The 25,371-nt window shown below is 45.3% G+C and overlaps 1 protein-coding gene across 2 annotated transcripts in view; it reads left to right on the forward strand.

Moving 5' to 3' along the window:
- The window catches only part of smg6 (SMG6 nonsense mediated mRNA decay factor), a 38,398-nt gene extending 13,482 nt beyond the window's left edge, over positions 1-24,916 (forward strand). The window contains exons 8-20 of one of the 2 annotated variants that reach the window (XM_063202837.1): positions 830-1,087; positions 7,408-7,469; positions 7,736-7,881; positions 8,066-8,185; positions 8,864-9,047; positions 9,327-9,414; positions 14,130-14,270; positions 17,189-17,347; positions 19,824-20,003; positions 20,511-20,655; positions 22,268-22,497; positions 23,308-23,389; positions 24,446-24,916. In XM_063202837.1, the coding sequence (XP_063058907.1) occupies positions 830-1,087; positions 7,408-7,469; positions 7,736-7,881; positions 8,066-8,185; positions 8,864-9,047; positions 9,327-9,414; positions 14,130-14,270; positions 17,189-17,347; positions 19,824-20,003; positions 20,511-20,655; positions 22,268-22,497; positions 23,308-23,389; positions 24,446-24,576 (1,926 nt within the window). In that variant the 3' untranslated portion in view covers positions 24,577-24,916. Of the gene's footprint in view, positions 1-829; positions 1,088-7,407; positions 7,470-7,735; positions 7,882-8,065; positions 8,186-8,863; positions 9,048-9,326; positions 9,415-14,129; positions 14,271-15,284; positions 17,132-17,188; positions 17,348-19,823; positions 20,004-20,510; positions 20,656-22,267; positions 22,498-23,307; positions 23,390-24,445 lie in introns of those variants that run through there. The other variant, XM_063202838.1, reaches the window with a different exon arrangement.
- Positions 24,917-25,371: the final 455 nt, after the last annotated feature.

Here is a 25,371-nt window from a genome sequence, read left to right on the forward strand (position 1 = left end):
AGATGAGCGGCGTTTACGTGTTTTGGAGGAAACTGTTGACAAATTGAGTGGATCTCAAGTGCCACAGAGGCGGCTGTACCCCTGCCTCGCCTCTTGGCAATAAAACTTGAGAAATGGTACATGGGTGTGCATACACACACTCGCGCTCGTTGTTATGCTCCCAGCGCAGGCATTAAAACATATCTGTCTTTCTCAGATTAGAGTAAAAGTAGTAAAAACACCTTGTTCTTTATGTCTGAATAAATGTTTCAATGTTTCATTCTGATGAGCTTAACTGCATTCATTATTCAACATAAATGCTCACTTACAGTCAATGATTGCTAATCGTTAAGAAATTGTATAATAATTTAGTTTCGTCAGGCTTGACGTTAAGTGAACTGGAGTGAACTCGAGGTATGCATCCCTTCACTTTGTCAGCAAGATAATCAATTTGGCCAAGTGGCCATGCTACGGCAGCAGTTGTTACTTTAGACGGTGTGCTTCATGGTGGAATAATACAGGCTGAAGAGATAGTTTGTCATGCAGTGAAACTCGCTCTTCATTCGCAGCATATTCACCCATTCAAGCCTGAGGCCCCTTAAAAAAAAAACGCCTGCTAAATATCTCAGCCTCCGAAGCACATAAAAACATACAATCAGTTGCTTAAGTGAAGACCTTCTTGATCTTGCATTAGAATGAATTCTTTCAGCTCTAACATACCCACATATTTAATTAAAAAAAACCCACATATGTCATGAGCCTGAATGAATGCTGCGTATGTGCAGCTCCGGCGCCTGGGTATAATGGCATCAATGAGTTAAACGTGTGTGTGTACGTTTTGTGTGTGCAGGCGGATGACGTGGGGCGTCGTAAGCAGCAACAACAGCAGCAGTGTGAGGTGGGGCCGCGGCCGCTGCGAGGCAGAGGAGGAGGAGGGCCAGGAGGGGGAGGAGGAGGAGGAGGAGGAGGCGGCAGGGGGAGCGTGGACGCCACTCGAGAGGAGATCTGGATACGACCCAACCAGCAGCCCGGCGCCTCCTGGCCCGAGAGCGAGTCGGGGAAAGACACCGACCTGGACGGAGAGCTCGGCACACTGAGCTCCAGAGATGTGAGTATAGTGCAGTGTGGATGTATGATTATGATTATGTGTGATGGCTGCTGCTGGACACCTACATCTCCTTTGGGATCAATAGGATGGCTCTACTGTCAAGTGCTTGGAGTTAGTGAAGATGCACAGACCATGCACTATTCTCACCTCCTCTTCATCGTCAACAACATTCTCTCTCTTGCTTGTTTGCGCGCTCTCTCTCTCTCTCTCTCTCTCTCTCTCTCTCTCTCTCTCTCTCTCTCTCTCTCTCTCTCTCAGCCATTTATTTCTCACATATGCTACAAGCACACATTCCTCGCATTGAAGAATCAAATCTTGAGACAAGCCTGAAACCTTATAACTTTCTGTATTTGATTAAAAAAATGCATTGCGCAACATTCTTTCATTTGCAATCTCTGCGTATTTAAAAAAAAGCACTGTGAATTAGGGATGTGCACGAATATTCGAATGTTCGAATATTCGTTATCCTTTCGAATTTAGAATAGTCCTGTCGAATAAAAAAAATCCAGCCAGTAAAAAAAACAAGGCCGACAGGCGGACAACTGATGCGTCCCTCTATGCCAGTTCCAACTATGCCATTGTTTCCCCCCAAACACCCCCCTGGCCTCCTTGAGGATGTAGGCTACTTTTTGTTTATAGGTCATCATGGACACTCCAAATAATGTGGCAGGCAGCAAAATGGCGAGACATGGCTTTATTTTTTGCAGTTTAGGCTATAATAAGCTTATCATTCTTGGATTTGGAAAAGAAGATTTCAAATTTCACATAGATCAAGTAGGCTACATTACAAATTACCAGACATTTATTAGTATCAACCTTTAGTATCACGCCATTTCAGCATCATGTGCATGTGGGAAAGAATCTAAAAATAAATAAAACCGTTTGGGTGAATCATGTGCTTATGGGTTCACCCTTTAGGTGAATTATGCGCTTATTTTTCAATACCAGCTTCACCGTCGAGGCACAAAGCAGTGAGCTTCCGTGCAAGAGTTTACCAAATTCACACGACTGCAAAGCAATTACGAAAGACGCGTTCTCTCCTCTGAGTGCAACGAAAACCACCTGTGGGGTACGAGCCCGCCAACGAAAGAACCTCCCTATGTAGGCTACGAGTAACACACCTTATGTCAAATGGCCCAGCTGTCTACTTGTAGTTCGAGCACCATGTTCCAGTGCCGAGCGCACATTGACTAAGCCTACTCACTGAAAAGGCAGAAGTAAACTCGCTGGGAATATTAAAAGGGAGGCTCGTAGGCTACACACAGACGTCTGAACCCGAGTTTGTGGACTGGAGAAAAGCGGAGGAAATGTGAATGTTATGAAAGAAAAAAAAGCTAACCAAATGTTACAGGTCCACGTTTAGAGGAAGAGCTGCGCTGCGGGTCGCCTGTCAACTAATTACAGTTCCATGTCGTGGAGCGTTATGCAATGCAAACGCCCCTCTATCCAAGCACAAAGGAAAATGTGAATGTTATGAAAGGAGAACAGCCAGCCAAATGTTACAGGTCCACGTTTAGAGGAAGAGCTGTATGCACTGTCAACTAATTACGGTTCCATATCGTGGAGCTATGCAATGCAAACGCCCCTCTATCCGAGCACATAACATCTGTGTCAAAAACTGCCTGCCGACTTCTAAATCGTTCATTTCCGCGAGTTTCTGACGAACCAAAATAAAGTTGCCTCCCATTGTCCAAACGCAAAACAATGCCAAAAATGGAATGCCCCCCTCAGTTGTCTCACAATGCAATCAGCTTAGTGCCTGTTTGGTAAATAGCCTATCATATATGTTCTGGCTTGCACGCATTCGCTCCGGTCCATAATGCCAACTCTGCCGCCTTGTGGCCACAGGAAGGAACAATTGAAGGAATGCGTTTCAGACGGACGGACGGACGGACAGACAGACCCTCTTATAGAGATGCTGGGACGCATCTAAAAATCTGTGTTGGCCTCCCTTGCAGTGTTAAGTGACAAATGAAAACTACTGCAGGGTTACATTAAATTAACCTAGTAGCTCCCCTGTATTCCAATTTCTCTGGTAGCTCTAGATAAGATGCTCATCTTTCATTTCCGACACGTAAGGCGAGTGTGTCTGAAAGCGTCCCACCCCCGCCGACACGACACACTGTTTACAGCCAGGGACAAACCACGCATCTCGTGCATTTCAGGAATGGGCATTGGGCATTCATAAATAAATCGTTGACACTGTAAATCTGCAATCGGTGATGGTTTTGTAAACATGGACTGTCATCTGCAACTGTTCGGGAATAATGTCACATCAATGTGCGTCTGATTTGGCCAGCGTACACTTCTGCAAGGTAAGCTACTTGTAGCTGTTAGCCAATGTCAGTGTCAACAATGGCAGGTTATTTCAATATCTCTAACGCTGATAATGATGAGCTAACTTTTCCGAAGTAAAAGCCACCCCTGTAGCCGTGCGAATCGGGATACTGTCTGTCAACAATGTCAATTGCTAACTAGTTCTACTGCAGCCCAACTAGCGAACAACTGTTCAGTGGGGTTTACTTTGCCGTGCCACGAGAATGGAAGGAGAGGAAGGGAATGAGAAATATTTCTCGTCACGGACGCACAGACTCCCTCTTCCAGTGAACGTGCTGCTGGACGTTCAGAGGTGTTCACTCGACAGCATTTTCTAGCTATTGCTCCCCCCGGTGCTGTAGATGGAAGGCCACTGTAAATAAGTATTGAACTCTTTATGATACGTCGGCGGAATTTACATGTTTTCAAGGGATGACGGTGGGAGTCCCTCAGTCAGCAAACGCACGTCCTTTTTTTTCCTTTCCGATTTTCGAATAACATTCGAATAGTGGCCATCGAATTTCGAATAGTGTTTTTGGCAGAAATGCACATCCCTACTGTGAATATACAGGTTTGCGTAGTCACCAACCCAAATCGAGAGCTGTTGGTTCATCCACCTACTCAACTGCGCACATACTGTCAGGATACACACACACACACACACACACACACACACACACACACACACACACACACACACACACACACACACACACACACACACACACACGTGCGCTGTCTCTTGAATGTAGTGGCCCCTGGTTCTTTGGGCTCTTTGTGTTTTCTTCACTCAAGTGGCCTTCACAACGAGACTCATCTTCCGGTCCTCTTCTTTTCCTCTCCTCTCCTCTCCTCTCTCCTCTCCTCTCTCCTCTCCTCTCCTCTCGTCTCCTCTCCTCTTCCTGTTATTGCTATTATTGCCATTGTCTCCATGCTCCTTTCATGCAGAGTTGTTTCAGCCTGCGTTCATGTTGGTCATACAGTGGGTTTCTATGCAGATCCCCTGGAATAGACTCATAGTGTATGGACGGATTGGTGGTCTCTGTCATATAGCCTATATATTAATGCATGCACATGCCCACCGCACCGCACACACACACAATACTTTTTGAGGAGGTTACTGCGGTCAGCGCACATACACTTATACAGACATAAAGGAACATGCATTGCCCACCCAGGCACAGATGTACACACACGCACGCACACAAACACAAACAAACAATTATTTGCTAAGAGGTCAAGGCAGTTGTTCAACATACACATAGACATACAGAAATACACACAAACACACACACACACACACACACACACACACACACACACACACACACACACACACACACACACACACACACACACACACACACACACAGAGTCTTGACAAGGTAGTGGGATGTGGTTGTCGGGTGAATCAGCAGTCCGCCTAGCAGCTGTTCTCCTGTTACCGTGGATATTCGCCCACATCAGTGCAAACACACTCGGATGCGAAACATCTCAAATCTCCCTCGTGTGTCAGTGTGAGAGTGTGTGCACAGTACACGTGCGCCCGTGCTTCTGCCAGAAGTTTGGTTCATGACAGAACGGTGGAGAGTTTATTGAGGGCATAAGAGGGATTAGAGAGTTCATTAAAGAACATCAGAGACAGAGTGAACTTCCACCAGGAAGTGGAGTACATTATTTCATATGGTGCTTCATGTGCCTCTTCATCAGTGGTTCTCAATCTTTTTTTGAACAAACTCCCCCTTGACCTCATCATAAGCCACCAAACGCCCCCTTGACCTCATCATAATAAGCCACCAAACTCCCCCTTGACCTCATCATAATAAGCCACCAAACTCCCCCTTGACCTCATCATAAGCCACCAAACTCCCCCTTGACCTCATCATAAGCCACCAAACTCCCCCTTGACCTCATCATAAGCCACCAAACACCCCCTTGACCTCATCATAAGCCACCAAACACCCCCTTGACCTCATCATAAGCCACCAAACTCCCCCTTGACCTCATCATAATAAGCCACCAAACACCCCCTTGACCTCATCATAAGCCACCAAACTCCCCCTTGACCTCATCATAATAAGCCACCAAACACCCCCTTGACCTCATCATAAGCCACCAAACACCCCCTTGACCTCATCATAAGCCACCAAACTCCCCCTTGACCTCATCATAAGCCACCAAACTCCCCCTTGACCTCATCATAAGCCACCAAACTCCCCCTTGACCTCATCATAAGCCACCAAACTCCCCCTTGACCTCATCATAAGCCACCAAACTCCCCCTTGACCTCATCATAAGCCACCAAACACCCCCTTGACCTCATCATAAGCCACCAAACACCCCCTTGACCTCATCATAAGCCACCAAACACCCCCTTGACCTCATCATAATAAGCCACCAAACTCCCCCTTGACCTCATCATAAGCCACCAAACTCCCCCTTGACCTCATCATAAGCCACCAAACACCCCCTTGACCTCATCATAAGCCACCAAACTCCCCCTTGACCTCATCATAAAGCCACCAAACTCCCCCTTGACCTCATCATAAGCCACCAAACTCCCCCTTGACCTCATCATAAGCCACTAAACACCCCCTTGACCTCATCATAAGCCACCAAACTCCCCCTTGACCTCATCATAAGCCACCAAACTCCCCCTTGACCTCATCATAAGCCACCAAACTCCCCCTTGACCTCATCATAAAGCCACCAAACTCCCCCTTGACCTCATCATAAGCCACCAAACTCCCCCTTGACCTCATCATAAAGCCACCAAACGCCCCCCTGACCTCATCATAAAGCCACCAAACTCCCCCTTGACCTCATCATAAGCCACCAAACTCCCCCTTGACCTCATCATAAGCCACCAAACTCCCCCTTGACCTCATCATAAGCCACTAAACTCCCCCTTGACCTCATCATAAGCCACTAAACTCCCCCTTGACCTCATCATAAGCCACCAAACTCCCCCTTGACCTCATCATAAGCCACCTAACACCCCCTTGATCTCATCATACGTCTGCCAACACCGCCTTTAGTATTGAAAAATAAAATGGACTAATACCCCCCAGTGGGAATTAAGCCCCGCCTCCACTCAGCTGTATCCTTCTCAACGCCCCCCTAGGGCTCCCCAGTTCCCCCTGGGGTGCTGTAGCAACTCCGTTGAGAAACACTGCTTTACTATGTACGCGCACTGGGGTTGCAGATGTTGGATATTCTAATCTCCCTTTCACTCTCCTACAGAGTTTCATTGAAAGTAGACATTCATCTCATTTTGCCAACAAAAGCAGATTAAAAATGCTTTGGTACATTGGGAGTTGCTCATAATGATTAACCTTGTTTCCCCATATAGGGCGCGATCACACAGACCGCGGATTTTACAGTAGGAGGCGGATGTGTTCTATTGTTTGTCAATGAAAATGAGCGGATTACGCGTCTAATATCAGTGCAAGGCGGGTTGCGGATTCTCCGCCTCTCCGCGCCGGGCGGATCGAGTTGAAAAAAGTTCAACTCAAGGCGGAAAACCCGCGGCGGATTTCCAGATGTTCGATAGGAGACCGTTATCAACATTCATGTCAGATTCACTATCCAACATTAGGAGAGCAAGAAAATACATTTTACATAGATGAATGGACAAAGCATTTTGTGTATGTTTTCAGAACATTTAATGACACGACACCATCGATTAGGCTTCGTTGCGAGTGACAGTTGAGTCGTTACGTTGCCTAGTCACCGCATTCGAATGGGCAGTGGATCCGCGCTCTGTGTGGTCATTTCTGATTAATCAGCTGGACGCGCATGGCAGATTGCAGGCAGATATCCGCGGTCTGTGTTATCGCGCCCTAATAGGCTAGATTTTTTCTTAAACGTTTTTAATGGCCTTTTGTCTATGCTCTGCTTTTGGTACATGGTATGCTCACGATTTGGTACTTTTGTGCAGTTGTTGTGATGTTTGTTCAAGCCTCTTATGTTTTTTTTCTCTCTCTCTCTCTCTCTATTTCCAGCTCCAGAAAGGTTTTATTCTTAGTTTCCTCCACACACATGGAAAGCTCTTCACTAAAGTTGGGTAAGATATCAAATAGGAATGTTCTAATGCCAAATTTCTTCTAAATTCTGACTTTTGACGTTTTGGTTTTGGTCATTGCTCCTTGTACATACACTGTACTTGTGTTTGTGTGTGTGCGTGTGCGTGTGCGTGTGTGTGTGTGTGTGTGTGTGTGTGTGTGTGTGTGTGTGTGTGTGTGTGTGTGTGTGTGTGTGTGTGTGTGTGTGTGTGTGTGTGTGTTTGTGTGTGTGTGTGTGTGTCTGTGTGTGTGTCTGTGTGTGTGTCAGTATGGAGACGTTTCCTGAGGTAGCCAGTCGAGTTCTTCAGGAGTTCCGGGTTCTCCTTCAGCACAGCCCCTCCGCCTTGGGAAGCACACGCCTCCTTCAGATCATCACCATCAACATGTTCACCATACACAATGCACAGAGCAGAGGTACAAATAGAACAACGCATACAATACAGCACAATGTTATGTAAAATATACAATATACTTGCATATATACTTTCCAAAATGCTATAAATAGCCATTTGGATGCATTTTTAATATGATTTTTAAGGTGTTTTGGGTGTTTTTGAACGGCTTCCTATACTAATGAGTTTGTGTTGTGTGTGTTTAGATGGTGACAGCGATGGGGATGTTCGGTCCCCGCTGCAGGAGCAGGCCACAGCTCTGGGCTTGGCCATGTTCGGGCTGCTGGTACAGCGCTGCTCACAGTTGCTCAGAGAGGCACCCACAGGTGAGCGCGCACACACACACACGCACACGCGCACACACACACACACACACACACACACACACACACACACACACACACACACACACACATGCTGAGAGAATCTCCCATAGATGGAAAGACACACATCATTATTTATACCTGCTCATGACCGTAGTCATAATGCCTTGGCCAGACTCCACCATTTCAACTAGATTTTGTCCCAAATTTGTCGTAACTTTAAGTTTACAGTGACAGTTTACAGTGATTGGGCACAATGTTAAACACAATGTCGCAACGCAACAACCTTTACAGTAGTCTTCCTTAGACATGGTATGTGAAGGGCTGTTAACCCACCCCCATTCATTTCACCCTTCTATCTCCTCTAGACATGTTGTGTGTGTATGCGTACATGTGGGTCAAAGACGTGCAAAATGGCATTGTCATTCAGTGTAAGGGATACCTTCTGCTGACTGTAACGGTAAAAAACATGATTTTTAAATTGTTTCAAGTGAATGGATGACAGCCGAGGCTTTCATGAATTCACTGGAAAAAAATAAAATAAAAAGAGTTTTACAGTTACAGTCAGCAGAAGGTATCCGTTACACTGAATGACAATTTCATTTGCCACGTCTTTGACCCATGTGTGTGGAGGGGCTGTTCACCCATCCCTTACGTCCTCTGTCCTCTTGTGTCCTGTAGACATGGTGTGTGTGGAGGGCTGTGAGGCGGGCTCCTCCAGCTGTACGGACTGTGCCATGCAGAAGATGGTGCGCGTGTCCTCTTTCTCGGCCGACCTGCGCGAGCTGCTGCCCAGTGCCAAGGTGTGGTCCGACTGGATGCTCGGACACCCCGAACACTGGAACCCTGCGCCCAGCAACATGGGGTGAGCTATGCTTTGCACACGCACACACACGCACACACGCACACGCACACACACACGCACACACGCACACGCACACACACACACACACACGCTTGCTGCTTTTAAATTTGCTATATAAATTAAATGTAATGACTTTTCTCTCTCTCTCTCTCTCTCTCTCTCTCTCTCTCTCTCTCCCTCTCCCTCTCCCTCTACCTCTACCTCTACCTCTCCCTCTCCAACCCCCCTCCACCCCCCTCTCTCTCTCTCTCTCTCTCTCTCTCTCTCTCTCCCCTGCAGTACCAGTAGTCCTAGTGTGTGGAGTTGCCTGGCAGATCTGTGTAATGAGCTGGCGCGTGTGTCTCATGGGGAGGCGGCACTCTACAAGGTGAGAGAGGTGCTGTTCACACACAGATGTCTTCAGGAATGGCCCCTCTACTTTTATCCTGTATATTATATATATTAGGGTGCATCAAAAAACGTTTTTTTCAGCCTATTGATCTGTCTGGGTGATAAAAGTGTTCCACTGCATGTACAAATAACACATGCAAAATATTTTTGCAATCCATGGTGGTTTACAGGTCCAACGGAATATGAGGTGATATGAAGGAACTGTGGATTAACTGCGTCAGTCTTTGCCAATTCAACGAAACCCTCCCACCTAATAACTTGGACTGTTTTTGTGATTTTGTTGAAATATTTTAACCTAAATATTTAAATGAAATAAAACCACTTTGACATATGTAAAATAACAGATTCCTAATTAACTATAATCATCAGTACCCCCCAAAATAATAGATATAAGTATTTCCGAGAAACTGGGAAATTCACACACTGACACACAGGCTAAGCAAAAGGAAAAAAATCTTCAGTTTTGGATAGAATGATGTTGTAATAAATAAAGGCCTCATGAAAATCAGAGTGTTTGACTCTGAGTTTGTTAGGCATGGTGAATAACTGTTGAGCTGATCTTCAGCCATGGAGGGACTTTGAATTCTTACTTGCAACTCTCACAAGTAATTTCTGAAAGGACTTTACTCTGGTGTCTACAGGACACAAAGCAGGTCTGGCACCACAGTCTTGATTCCACCAGACATCCTCAGCCGGCCAAATCTTGTGTCACTGGCTACAAGGTTGAAGATGACTCCTATGCAGCAAGCTGCTTTCACACGTGGCCTGATCTCAGAGTCAGGTGGTGATTTGTCAAAAGTTTCCACATGCCACAGCAGATCGATCACGCCGTAAAGTGCTGAAGACCATCAGTGAGGAATGCCATGAGCAGTGGATACCACCTGCCTTGTGCACCCTGCACTGGGACAGCAAGTTGACGCAGACACTTGACAATGTGCGCCAGAAGGAAGAGCGCCTGACAGTTGTTGTTGGAGATAATACACAGCTGAAGTTGCTTGGTGTGCCTGCATAAACAAAGGGGGCTGATGAAGCTTGTGGAACTATCGTTGGCAACCTAACATGCAAATTGCTCCAAATTGCACTGTCATCATGTGGCAATAGGTGCCAATTATCCCTCAGATGAGAGAACAGTGCAACCTCTGGTGAGCGTGACACCTCCAGTCTGAGGTCATTAAATATTTGACTGAGTAGCACCTCGCCAATGTGATGGCGGCACCCAGACCACAGCAGTGGTCGTCCCAGTGAAAGCTGTATGGCTATGCAGGCTGCGCTCAGATGGCCAGTATTTGAAGCCGTGGTATCAAATGCCATATTGACTACTTGATTGGTGCATTGCCATTCTTGGAGCAATTTGCATGATTTTTTTCCTTTTGCTTAGCCTGTGTGTCAGTGTGTGAATTTCCCAGTTTCTCGGAAATACCTATATCTATTATTTTGGGGGGTACTGATGATTATAGTTAATTAGGAATCTGTTATTTTACATATGTCAAAGTGGTTTTATTTCATTTAAATATTTAGGTTAAAATATTTCAACAAAATCACAAAAACAGTCCAAGTTATTAGGTGGGAGGGTTTCGTTGAATTGGCAAAGACTGACGCAGTTAATCCACAGTTCCTTCATATCAGCTCATATTCCGTTGGACCTGTAAACCACCATGGATTGCAAAAATATTTTGCATGTGTTATTTGTACATGCAGTGGAACACTTTTATCACCCAGACAGATCAATAGGCTGAAAAAGCGTTTTTTTGATGCACCCTAATATATATATAGTATATATTATATATATTTTTCGTTTTTATGTTTTTATTTGTTCATCTGTTGTGTTTGTGAAGCACATTGAACTGCTTTGTGTGTGAATGAAATGCACCATAGAAATTAGCCTGACTTTGACTTGATACCTTTATACCGTGCAATGTGTAGTACAGGGGTCAGGAACCTATTTGGTGGAGAGAGCCATAAACGCCACATTTTTTAAAAAGACATTTTCATGAGAGCCATGCCATTTTAAAAACACTAAATCAAAAGCATGTATTTCAATTAAGCCCAACAATTTTAGAGTGTACTTTCAAGTTATTGCTTTTATTGATAACAAGTAAGTAAAAGTAAAGGGTTGCCAACTGTCAACTTCATTATGGTGAAGGTCTGGGAGGATTTTTTATTTTTTTAGATGTAATTTCCTGCATTTTAACACTTTTTAACCTCCCTTGTCCTGTTTCAACTCCATATGGAACCCGCACTTACATTTATGAATACTGGACGATTCCATATTTCAAGGGATGGTTGGCAACTATCCCTGGATAAGTAAGAGCCATATACAGTTCACAAAAGAGCCACATGCGGCTCTAGAGCCATAGGTTCCTGACCCCTGGTGTAGTATGTATCTGCTGCTGTCCACTTGCCTGTTCCTGGAATGAGTAAAGTGTGGTGTGGTGTGGTGTATCAGGTGGAGGGTGATGGGGATGAGTAAAGTGTGGTGTGCAGGGCTCTAAATTAACACACGCCAACACGCCAAACACGGGTGAAAATTTATTTTGGCTAGTAGAAAAAAATACCTACCCGCCAATTTGGCTAGCGCCCGAGTACAGTAACTTATGAACGGTAAACCGCTGCTCTGATGAACGTTATACGGCGAGATTTCCTACATTACCCATGGACACTAGCGTCACGAGGTAGCCTCCCACCGTGGGCTTTCCAGTGCATCGAGCGTCAACTCCATGCTGTTGCGCGCGCCAGGATTGAAAACATTTCAGACGACCAGCCTTCTGTCAGCTAAGCTGCGCTCACACTATTCTGACAGGCAGCTCTCCTCCTATGCTCTCGTCGCTTTCGCTACAACCTTTTTAACGTCACTACTGCTATTATTAATATGAACCTTGCTGTAACAGGCTGCATTTTTTAAGCAGCGAGACCCTGACCGTTTCAATAACAGGACTTACGCAGATTATGCATAGCGCTACTTCTGTTGTGTAGACGTTTTGTGCGAGTGATGAGAATGTGGCGGGGGTTAGAGCAAGGTTCTGTGTGTTGGTGAATGCTAGTAGTAATTGTAAATAGTGACGTTAAAAATGAGTGGTTGTGGAACGAAATAGCGACCAGGGCAGAGGAGGAGAGCCGACTGTCAGAGTAGTGTGACCGTAGCTGTCAGTTCAGTTGTCTTCTGAAATGTTCAGAGTCCTGGCGCAACTAAGTTGGAAAGCCCACGCCATCGAAAAGGAAAAAAAGCAACCAACGACGAAGCTGTGGAAGTAACAAAGGAAGCGAAGATTCCCGAGATATTATTTACTTTTAATTAAACTAGGCTTCTTGTCATTTTGTTGCGCATGGTAGAGAAGAGCTCCTCCTCTCTCCTCTCCTTTTCCTCTCATCTCTTCTCCTTCCTTGGGGTGTGCGTATGTGAGGTTTTGTAGTGTTTGGCTGTGTGCTTGGTTACTGTAGGCCTATGTTAAAGGTCTGTTATGTGAGTAGCTTGTGTGATGTGATTCAGCTGCTTTCAGAGTAATTGAACAAAAACTAATCAAATTAATTAGGCCTAAGTAACGAAAGTAAAAAATAAAGCAGAAGTTAAAAAATAATGAAAAAATATATAGCCTATAATATGCTTATTATGTAGGCATATAGTAGGCCTAGCCTATGCAGGCCTATAGTGTAGGCCTATCTGTGTTGTAGAAACTTTCGGACAAAATTACCATTTAATTAGAAAAAAAACTAGCCTAATGCATAGTTTATTTTGGCGAGATAAAAAAAAATGGCTAGTTGAACTTCTGTTTGGCTGGTAAGAAAAAATGTCCACTAGCCAAATTGGCTGGTGGTGGAAAAAGTTAATTTAGAGCCCTGGTGGTGTGGTGTATCAGGTGGAGGGTGATGGGGATGAGTAAAATGTGTTGTGGTGTCCTGTATCAGGTGGAGGGCGATGGAGATGAGTAAGATGTGTTGTGGTGTGGAGGGTGATGGAGATGAGTAAAGTGTGGTGTGGTGTGGTGTATCAGGTGGAGGGTGATGGGGATGAGTAAAGTGTGGTGTGGTGTATCAGGTGGAGGGTGATGGGGATGAGTAAAGTGTGTTGTGGTGTGGTGTATCAGGTGGAGGGTGATGGGGATGAGTAAAGTGTGTTGTGGTGTCCTGTATCAGGTGGAGGGTGATGGAGATGAGTAAAGTGTGGTGTGGTGTCCTGTATCAGGTGGAGGGTGATGGGGATGAGTAAAGTGTGGTGTGGTGTGGTGTATCAGGTGGAGGGTGATGGGGATGAGTAAAGTGTGGTGTGGTGTGTTGGAGATGAGTAAAATGTGTTGTGGTGTGTTGTATCAGGTGGAGGGTGATGGAGATGAGTAAAGCAGAGATACTCTAGACAGAGATAGTCATTCTAGATAATTTCTGGTATCCACTTTCTGTCGGGTGAACGCCCCTTTAGGAGACCTTCGGTTAGGAGACCTTTGGAGTCCTCAGGTTGAGAATAAATGGAGTCCCCTTAGTACTGTAGATGGCGGTAGCGCACTTCTCGTACAAACACCTCAAAAATGGAAGAAGAAGGAGGGGACTCCACCCTCTCTGAGTAGAGTCTGGTGTGGCGTATCGGGGTGGAGGGTGATGGAGATGAGTAAAGTGTGGTGTGGAGGGTGATGGGGATGAGTAAAGTGTGGTGTGGTGTGTGGAGGGTGATGGAGATGAGTAAAGTGTGTTGTGGTGTTTTAGGTGGAGGGTGATGGAGAGGGCGAGGAGGAGGATGAGGAGCTGCGGCTGCTGCTGCTGGAGGAAGACCTCCTATTGGCCGGCTTCGTACCGCTGCTCGCCGCCCCACAGGAGCCCTGTTACATCGACCGTGCCACCGACAAGGTAATATTCACACCACACAACACACCAGTGGCCATTCTCCCATTGAGGAAAGGGACGAAGATCAAAATCTCTCTCAAAATAATCATTTAAAGCAGGAATTACAGAAAATAAAACATAGTTATGATATACTTATTAGTATTTGATGGGTATTTAGCGATAAAAACGTACTTTAGCACTTATAAATCACTTCATGGACCGTGGATGACCGTCCTCCCTTCCACCCTCATTGACTTCCATTTTAAATGCTGAAAACCTGGGCGATTAGCGGGGTTCACTTTTTAACATTTAAGTGAATGGAGATAAGGGAGGACTGTCCTCCCTTTGGTCGGGCCTAGAGCCATGGAAGTAATCTGCCCATCAGCGTAGCTGACTTTTTCAAAAGCCAATCAGAATGTGACAAGTTAGGTTTGTTGTTGTTGTCAATGCGACCAAGAGTCCATGTTTGTCGTCTGTCAACCAATCATGTGAGACAGCGGAGAATTTGGAATAGGCTACTTAACCAATATATTTAAGATTTTTTTGTGGTGATTTACGACTTTATTGATGATAGGGCAGTGTGACAGGTGGACAGGAAGCGAATGGGCAGAGAGACGGGGAGGGGTCGGCAAATGACCCGGGCCGGAAATCGAACCCGGGTCGGCTGCATGGCAGACGAGTGCCCTACCGGTTGACCACGGCAGGGCCTCTTCACCAATATTTTATTGAACCTTTAAATGAATAAGTTCTAAGGAAAGCGGAACTGTTTTCATGTTCACACGTGATATCGCTCATAAGCATGTATTGCCATACGAGTAACCACTAAGATCTCTCTGTCTCTGTCTCCCTCTCTTATCCACCCACTACCAAACAACCTAATGCTAAACATCTGCCATTATTAACCCCATTTACCCCACACCTATCCAACTGAACACCTCCTTGTCCTCCCCAATTTTTATGACCAAAAATCGCCACTGCCCCACACACACACACACACACACACACACACACACACACACACACACACACACACTACAGGAGCCTTGCTACATTGACCACACCACAAACAAGGTAATACACACACACACACACACACACACACACACACACACACACACTACAGGAGCCCTGCTACATCGACCGCACCACCGACAAGGTAATGCACGCACCAAACACGCATGCGCGTGCGTACACACACACACACACACACAAACACACACACACACACACACTAAAGGAGCCCTGCTACATTGACAGACAAGGTAATACACACACATACTAGGGCTGGGCGGTTTTGGAAAAAATTAGCATCACGGTTTTCTTGATGAAAATTGATATCACGGTTTTCTGCACGTTTTTTTGATATGCGACGATTTCCCCCCAAATCTTAATCTTTCTGAGGAAAAGATCTCAAATTAAATGTTAAAATGAGATAAAATCATGAATTTAAATTAATCTCCATTTATATTTAATCATTTTTTCATTTCAATAATATTTTCTATAATTTATAGTTTTCCCTATCCAACAAAGGGGAAAATGCAGCATTTCATAAAATAACCTAAAATCTAGACCAGGGTGTCATAGATTTTTCAAGGAAGAAGGGTTAAATGATTATAAGCAGCTGTTTTGGGCTTTTTTTCCAAGACAGCCCAAAACAGCTTATTTCGTTCTACACCTGGCAACACTAATGGCTTATTTGTCGTTCTACACCTGGCAACACATCCGGCGCCTTATGCTGCCGCTGGACTAGCGAGTAAACAACAGTGGGACAGAAACGTAACAGACTGAAGACAGACACTGATAAAACAAACGGATTTACTTGATATTGTGTGCATATTGTCTTTGAATTAAAGTCCAAATCCAACGTAGAAGGTATTTTGTCCGGTAGTTTGTGTCATATTGCGATGTGTTTCGCTCCTATTTTGCCCCCAAATCATTTCAAACAAATATAGCAATGTAGCAATGTATCTTGTCTGCCATTGCATTTGAAAGCTAGGCTACTTTAGCTTATAAGCAGTCTTAACAGCACTGCGCACACAGTTGGGATGGTAATTAAATACAGTTAAGAATCAGATAACTGTTGTAGCCTGTTAACATAGCACCACATAGAATTGCCTTTTATTTAACTTTGTGAGATCAAAGGTAGGCTAAATGAATTGAAATGTTTGTCATGATTCATCCATGCCATGTGTGTTCATCATGTTTCACTCTCACTAGCCTCTAGCGCGTAACCAATTATTTTATTAGTTCAATCAACATCTTACATTGTGGTGACATTCCCTAGTAGAACAGCAACAACAGTGGACTTAGCAGAGTTGAAATGAAGTGTCAGAGACTTATGAATTAGAAGAATCTTTGGAAGTGTGACACGGAGTATGAAGCTCACGCACATAACATAGTTAGGCTATAAACAACAACAACAAAACCGTCTCTCATCAAAAAGAGAACCTTGTGTAGTGTAAACCGAGATCACGGTTTTTTAACCGTACACCGCCCAGCTCTAACACATACACACACACGCACGCGTACACACACACAGACACAGACACTAGAGGAGGCCTGCTACATCGATCGCACCACCGACAAGGTAGTACACACACCACACGCTCATATGCAGCAAGTACACACACACACAAACATACACATAGACACACACAGACACTCTTCAGGAGCTGTGATACATTGACCGTAGCACACACACACACACACACACCCATCACTCACCCAGCCTGAGACAGCTCAGCTCATCAAATCAGTTGAAAACAGGAAAGGGCCTGAACCACTTCAACAGTAGAGTCTCCTTTGTCATCTGCCTTTTGTTATCAAATCCATAAGTGTGTGTGTGTGTGTGTGTGTGTGCGTGTGTGTGTGTGTGCGTGTGTGTGCGCGTGTGTGCGTGTGTGTGCGCGTGTGTGTGTGTGTGTGTGTGTGTGTGTCACCAGGCGATTGCGGCGGACTGCAAGCGCATCACGCAGCTGAAGTACTTCCTGGAGGCCCTGTGTGGGCAGGAGGAGCCTCTGCTGGCCTTCAAAGGCGGGAAGTACGTCTCCATGGTGAAAGCCCCCTCTCCAACCAATGAGGAGCAGCGCAAGGACAGACAGGTACGCACCTGAACAGATGTGGAGAGAGAGGTGGATAGAAGGGAAGTTAAAGTGATACTGTCCCATTTTTTGAAATAAGCTCATTTTACACCTCTCCTTTAGGGCTTTCAGGCCGACCAGAACGGAGCCGGTGTTGGTGCCCGCACCAGTTATGTTTGGCACTAAAGTGCTTATCTGCGAACCATCCGTGTTCATACCTGGCTCTGAACTTTTTCTGCATGTGACTGTGTTACCCGGATGAACCTGCTGACAGCCACGCTGTCGTCACGGTTCGCAGAGAAAAACCTAGTATTTTGCGGTTCGCATTGCGAACCAACTTTCCGGTTCGCGAACGCAAATATCTGTGGCGTGAACACGATGGCCGGTTCGCGATTAGGTGCGGGAACGGGCTCCAGCACAGTTCTCAGTCGGCCTGAACGCGCTACCTGAGTTAAATAGTAGGGTTTTACCATTCTCCTGTACTTTCAACCGTTCTCTGAGTATGGCAGTGCAAAATTTACATCCATGCTAGCAGTTAACATTGAGTCCTATGAGACCAGCTGGCGGCTAACTGGTCTCATAGGAGTCCATGTTAACTGCTAGCTTGGAGGTAAAATTTGCACTGCCGTACTCAGAGAACGGTTGAAAGTACAGGAGAATGGTAAAACCCTAGATGGGGAAGATTGTTGAGAACATCCGGTCGCTTGTCAATTTTTCATCAAAATCAGCTGCCCGTCACACTGGAGTGGGGGAATTGTCAATGAATTGCATATGTCGAGTGTCTTATTTTAAAGGGACACTGTGCAGGAAATGGTCAAAAAAGGTACTGCAACTATGCTGCTCGTTGAAACTTGTCGCCTATTGCCAAATTTGACCTTTTCATTATAGTTTACTAAGTAATAAACTAAAATTTTCTAGTATGGCCCAAGTACAGCCATTTTTGCAGCTAAAAATGGCTATTTCTGGAAATTCAAAATGGCGGACCATGGAGAAGATCCCCCTTTTCATGTATGAAAAGTGCAATTTTTCCAGTCATAATGAATAATTAGAATTTCATGGTGATGGTAAATATTCATGAAAAAGGTAACATTAGTGAATGGGTAGCATGAATTCTGGAAATAAACAACTAAAAATCTCACACAGTGTCCCTTTAAAGTCTGAATGTAGTAATGTTCAACTGTGTAAAGTGGCAGCGTATGAGCATGAGCTATGCGAAAATGGGACTTGATTGGCAATTTAAAATACACCTACAAAATCACTATGTGCTGTTTATGTCCCTATTGGCTTTAATGAAAACGAAAACTCTTAACACAGACTACGGTGGCTATGCTGACTCTTCAGCTGTGATATATTATGTGGTGGGAGGGAGCGATGCTACAGATGACCGTGTGAAGTTTGGTGCAGTTTGCCAATTGTTTAAATGACCTAAAGCTACATTAAAGGTGCTCTGTGTAGTATTTTTAGTAGTTTATGTCCAGAATTCATCCTGACCAGTCACTAATGTTACCTTTTTCATGAATACTTACCACCACCATTAAATTGTAAGCATTCATAATGTCTGGGGAAAATGGCACTTTTCATATATGAAGGGGGGAGGGGGTCTTCTCCATTGTTCGCCATTACTGTACTTTGGTCACACTAGTAAATATTAGTTCATTATTTAGTAAATATTTATGAAAATATCAAATTTGGCAGTACACAGGACAGTTTCAATAAGCAGCATATTTGCAATGCCTACTTTGGCCACCATCCTACACAGTGCACCTTTAATCTTCCTTCCATGGGAGTTAATGAAAAATATTTCCCTATTTCAGGGTTCAGGAACCTATGGCTCTAGAGACACATGTATACTTACCTGTTATCAATAAAAGCGATAACTTCACAGTACACTCTAAAGTTGTTGGACTTACTTGAAATACATGCTATATTCAGTATTTTTTAAAAATGGCTATCTGCATAAAAAAGATTCCTGACCCCTGCCCTATTTCAACATGACTGCACCTTTGCAGCGCAATACTGACAACACGCCAACTTAGTGATATCTTGTTTCGAGAGAGATGATATAGTATGGTACTGTGATGTTAAAGTGACGGTTGTGCGTGATCAGTCTTCATGGGTTTTGTCCTGAGGTTTTGCACACATCAGATTTTTAAAAATGTAACGTATGTTTCTGTAGCTAAATAGGGTGAAAGTGTGTCCTAATAGTGCACTCCCTGAGGGTGGGAGATGGGATATTTCTGACCTCCTACATGCTGAAATGCATTGGAACACCTGTTGAAGCGGAATGTTCAAGTCGTGAGCTGGGGCTAAATCGAAGTACCCCGACATCGAAATCGTGACATCAACACAGCAATGACAGTGCACAGTGATAGAAATAGTTCAAGTTTGACTTGCTGGTTGGAACGCTTTCAAGTGGGAGGTACCTCCTGGTTGCATGTTGGGAAGCTCCTATCGCTGGGGAATGCGACATCAGTTTAACGTTGTGTGTGTGTTGCAGAATGATGATGTCATAGTGGAGGCGGAGTCGTCCCAGTCTGGCTCAGAGGTGGACCTGGGGGCGGGTCTGGAGGCGGAGCTAGCAGATGGCAGCGAGGATGACATTAAGGAGCTGAGGGCCAGACGCCACGCCCTCGCCCAGAAACTGGCCCAGCAGCAGAAACGCCAAGACAAGATACAGGTAACCAGCTCTCCCTCTCAATCGCACAGTCTCTCTCTCACACACACACACACACACACACACACACACACACACACACACACACACACACACACACACACACACACACACACACACACACACACACACACACACACACACACACACACCCTCCCTCCCTGATACAGAAATGCAGAGACAAGATACAGGTAACAGCTCAGAGCTAACGGGTAGCAGATATAGCTCTCCCGCTCAGGCACACACACACACACACACACACACACACACACACACACATACATACACCCACACCCACACCCACACCCAGCTGGCCCAACAGTAGATACACTGCGACAAGCTACAGGTATGCCATTAGGACCCAGTGTGTTAAACAGCGAGTTTGAAAATGCCTACACACACTCCATCCATCCTATACGTACACTCCATCCACAGCGCACAAAACACAGATGACGCCTTGTATTCATTTTTAAAGCGTGTTTTCCTTTTGTTTGTCTGTGCGTTTGTCAGGAGGTGCTGCAGAGCTGTCGTCGCCTGGAGCTGCGTGTCCGTCCGGCCTACTTGGTGCCCGACACCAACGGCTTCATAGACCACCTGGAGGGCCTGCGCAGCCTGGTGGCCTGCGGACTCTACATGGTGGTCGTGCCCCTCATTGGTGAGTAGAGCACTGGAAACCACTGGAAACCAGGAAACCAATTAATAAGTAAAAAGTAACGAGTAAAAAAAAAAAAAATCTCATCCTGAAAACTAATATGCAAGTGAAATTAACATTACACCTTGCTCAATGTTAGTATCCGTAAAATTCCGATCCGATCTCTGAATTATGTTGACATCTGTACCCGATACCGATACACCGATACCGATATCCCATCCCTACTGGGAGGACCTCGTATAGCAGAGTTATTTTGCCTGTACAGTCAGGGAATACTGTGGGAATTGGTCAGGGAAAGTCATGGAAAAGTCGGGGAATTTTAAATCTGGAGTGGGAACCCTGGTCTAGCTTTCATGCTCTCATAGGTCTGTTATATGAAGCCCTGAGACGAAGAACCATACAAGTCCACATTTTCACATTTTGAACATAGGCCTATGTTTTTTTAATTTGCAGTTTGAACATTACATTTTTTATTTTGATTTTTCTTGAAGTCAGAAAACAAAAGCTTCTTAATTATAATAATATAAGACTTTTTTTTAAAGTCAATGTTAAAAATCAAATGTTACCAGGTATTTACAATTCTGGACATTTCCAAAAAAAATGTTTTTGACTTGTATGGTTCTTCGTCTCAGTGTTTCATATACTCTGGTGTCTCATGTGAGTCTAGCACTGAGGTCACTACATGCTAGTTGTGGCTCTCATAGGTCTGTTATATACTCTGGTGTCTCATGTGAGTCTAGCACTGAGGCCACTACGTGGTAGTTGTGCCTCTCATAGACGAGTCCTGATGCCGCATAGTCAAAATTCAAGGTCACTAATGGTGTGGAAGTTGGCAGTGGGAAGAAGAGTGTTGTCTCCTACTCCTTTATCCATGGCTGAAGTGACTAGTTGTGCCCAAAGTACATTGCTCCTGCGACTGTGAAATAAAAAAAAAATAGCTGTCAATTGATTAGGATATATTATATAAGCATCATCTAAATGTCATGTAGGGGTAAAAGTGTGATGTGAGTGTGATGGGTTCTGCAAAGTGGTCTAAGTGGTGAGGGGGTCCAGTTGTGTTGTACATCTCTTTTCTCACTCTGATTACATTCTTTACACTCTTCTCCTCTCCTTTGCTCTCCTTCTCTTTTCCTCTCTGCCCCTCCCTCTCCTATCCTCTTTTCTCTTCTTCTCTCTGCCCCTCCCTCTCCTCTCCTCTTTTCTCTTCTTCTCTCTGCCGCTCTGCTCTTCTCTCCACTCTGTATCCTCTCCTCCTCTTCTCCTCTCCTCTCCTTTCTGCTCTGCTCTGCTCTGCTCTCCTCTCCTCTCCTCTCCTCTCCTATGCTCTCCTCCTCTCCTCTCCTCTCCTCTCCTCTCCTCTGCTCTCCTCTCCTCTCCTCCTCTCTCTCTCTCTCTCTTCCTCTCCTCTCCTCTCCTCTCCTCTCCTCCTCTCCTCTCCTCTCCTCTCCTCTCCTCTCCTCTCTCTCCTCTCCTCCTCTCTCTCCTCTCCTCTCCTCTCCTCTCCTCTCCTCTCCTCTCCTCTCCTCTCCTATGCTCTCCTCCTCTCCTCTCCTCTCCTCTCCTCTCCTCTCCTCTCCTCTGTTCGTCTCTGCTGTCCTCTGCTCTCCTCTGCTAGTGATAACGGAGTTGGATGGCCTTGCCAAGGGCCAGCAGGATATGCGCGCTGGTGACGGTGGCGGTGGCCATATGCAGCATGTGCAGCATGTTCAGGAGCGTGCGCGCGAGGCCGTGGCCTTCCTGGAGCGCCGCTTCGGCGAGCGGGAGCCGTGCCTCCGAGCCCTCACCAGCCGCGGCAGCCAGCTCGACTCCATCGCCTTCCGCAGCGAGGACACCTCTGGACAGAAGGTACAGTTTTTAAATTGTAGTTCATTACGGCTATAGTTCATTCTTTATTTATTTTACCTGTGCATATTCTATTGTGAGCTTTTTTCCACTTTTTTTTATTGGCCAGGACAGTGGGAGAGAGAGATGGGTTAGGGCTGGGAAATGACCCAGGACAGACTTTTTATGACTGTTTTCTATTATGTAAGGTCAGCAAGGAAACTCTGTGTTTTTCAATTTGAGTGTTGTTCATACTGAACGTTGACATCTTTGGGACAGAATCCCTGCACACTGGCCATTCCAAAAGCGAAGCCTTCAAGAAGGTCGGATGACCGACACAATGCAGTTGTGTTTGGCTTTTGGAATGGAATTTTTGTTCCAACAGGGACACTGTACAACTATATCATTAACCTTGTATTAACCGAGGAGAGCTATATTGTACCAGGCTTTACATACATGTGCTTTTCTAATAAATGGGTTTTCATGGCTTTTTTTATACCCTAGCACAGTGTTTCCCAACCAGGGGTATGTGTACCACTAGGGGTACGCGAGCACACTGCAGGGGGTACTTGAAAAAAAATGAGATTTTGACAACTATATGGAGCTTAGCTACACTGGGATAGAGAAAGCGATATAGAACTTGACTTAGGGCGTACTCATAGCACAACGAAAAAGGTGTGGGGGTACACAAGACAAAAAAGTTTGGGAAACACTGCCCTAGCAGAGCAGCTCTGTATGTCATGACGTGCATATTACCTCCTGCACTACATGTGTGCCTATGCCTCTGGGCGTAAGTCATTCGTCTTAACTGTGTCTTTGGCCTCCTGTGTGCAGGGTAATAACGATGACGTCATCCTGAACTGCTGCCTGCACTACTGCAAGGACAAGCCCAAGGACCTGGTGCCCAGTCAGAAAGGTGCGTACGCAACCACACTTGCGAAACTGACCCGGACTACACAACCACACTTAGGAAACTGACCCGGACTACACATCACATTACATTACATTACATTGGTATTTAGCAGACGCCTTTGTTCAAAGCGACTTACAAGGAGCAATTTAAACAAAACAGGGTAAGGCACAGTGTACAGTTGCAACACTGATAGCATTGTCCTTCAAAGAGTAAAGAAGAGGACAATGCATTAATAAGTAGCAAAAAAGTAAACAAAAGACCTCAAGGTGCAGTGTACAGTTGCAACATTGTCAAACACAAGGTAATAGAAGCAGCATTAAATAATAGGAAGGGAACAAGGCAAATTGGATAATAAGCAATACATCTAGGCGCAGTGTACAGTTGCAACACTGGCAACAATGTCCAACACAGTGATAAAGAAAAAATAAGTAAAGGATTTAAAAAGGATGTTAAAAAGCAGATCAGGTACATGAGAGATGTTAGTAGCAGTGGCTTAAAGGGACACTGTGAACCACACTAATGAAACTGACCCGGACTACACAACCACACTCACCAAGATATTTGACATTTTTTTACTCCCTCTGATTTGAACAGAACTGCCAGCTATCTTTTAGTCTTCCATGGTTTTTGATGGGTAGAAATGTAAAAAAATATCTCACAACTACTTCACTTAAAAAAAACACACACACACAAACTACACATGAAATTGAGCTACTCAGCTCCTGAAACCTGATTACAGTAATTATAACTGCCTGGGTGTTGACCTAGGTGTTTTGTATGGAGCCTTACATTAGCAATTAAAGCCACTGCATTAGCGGTCATTTACACAATCTCTCTCTTTCTCCCTCCCTATCTCTTTCATTGTGACTTAAGCCATATATTGCAGATCCTTTTTTACTCCTTTTACTGTATGTATTATTACGTTACCCTTGTGTAATTGCCAACGTTTCATTGTACAAGCCTAATTCTAAATTAAAATCTTAAATATCTCTCTCTCTCTCTCTCTCTCTCTCTCTCTCTCTCTCTCTCTCCCTCTCTCTCTCTCGGTCTCTCTCTCAGATGGCAAGGTGCGTCTGCGGAGGGAGGTGGTTCTCCTGACGGACGACAGGAACCTGCGCGTGAAGGCGCTGACGCGGAACGTTCCGGTGCGGGACATCCCGGCGTTCCTGCGCTGGGCCAAAGTGGGCTGAGCCGCCGCCGCCGCCACCAGCACCAATGTCAACGGGCGAAGAGATCGCCGAACCACCGGGAGAAAACACTCGAATCGTCTCGACTCGACATCCACTCCAACCGGAGAGGAAAAGGAGAGCGAGCGATAGATGACAAACCTCACAGAGCAGCGTGAACGACAGAGAGCGAGGGAGAGAGAGAAAGAGAGAGAGAGGAGAGATGAATGGCAAAACCTGGAGAGGGAGAGAATGATTCATGGTCCTTTTTTTTGTAATGTCGTTTGGGAGACTGAACCTCAGAAGGAGAAAAGCTTTGAATGGGAGCTGAATTTTATTAAAACGAGTAAGAGAGAAAACGTGATGAGTGTTTGAGAGGATTTTCTTGTCTTTCCCAGCTGTGGCTGTGGAGAGATGGATTGAGGGAGAGAGAGAGATGGAGAGATGGATTGAGGGAGTTCTGCTGCTTGCTTTCTGGTCAGGAGAGGATGTGAGGTGAGGTGAGGTGAGGTGAGGTGAGGTGAGGTGAGGTGAGTGTGGTGATGATGGTGAAGCTGTGTAGTGGAGGGAGGCTACACTGTAGGGCCATGCAGCCGGCTGCACCAGCACCTCCAGCTGTCTGTCTGTCTGTCTGTCTGTCTGGGAGCTCATGGGGGCCAACAGAAGTGAGTGTGTGCGTGTATGCACAAGTACAATTGACACTGTGTGTGTTTGTGCGCCTGTGTGTGTCAGATTATGAGTGTAGGGTTTCTGTCTGCGTGTCATGTAGACTTCTGTGATTGTGTGTGTGTGTGTGTGTGTGTGTGTGTGTGTGTGTGT

Source organism: Engraulis encrasicolus, chromosome 7 (genome assembly GCF_034702125.1).
Source record: "Engraulis encrasicolus isolate BLACKSEA-1 chromosome 7, IST_EnEncr_1.0, whole genome shotgun sequence".
NCBI lineage: Eukaryota > Metazoa > Chordata > Actinopteri > Clupeiformes > Engraulidae > Engraulis > Engraulis encrasicolus.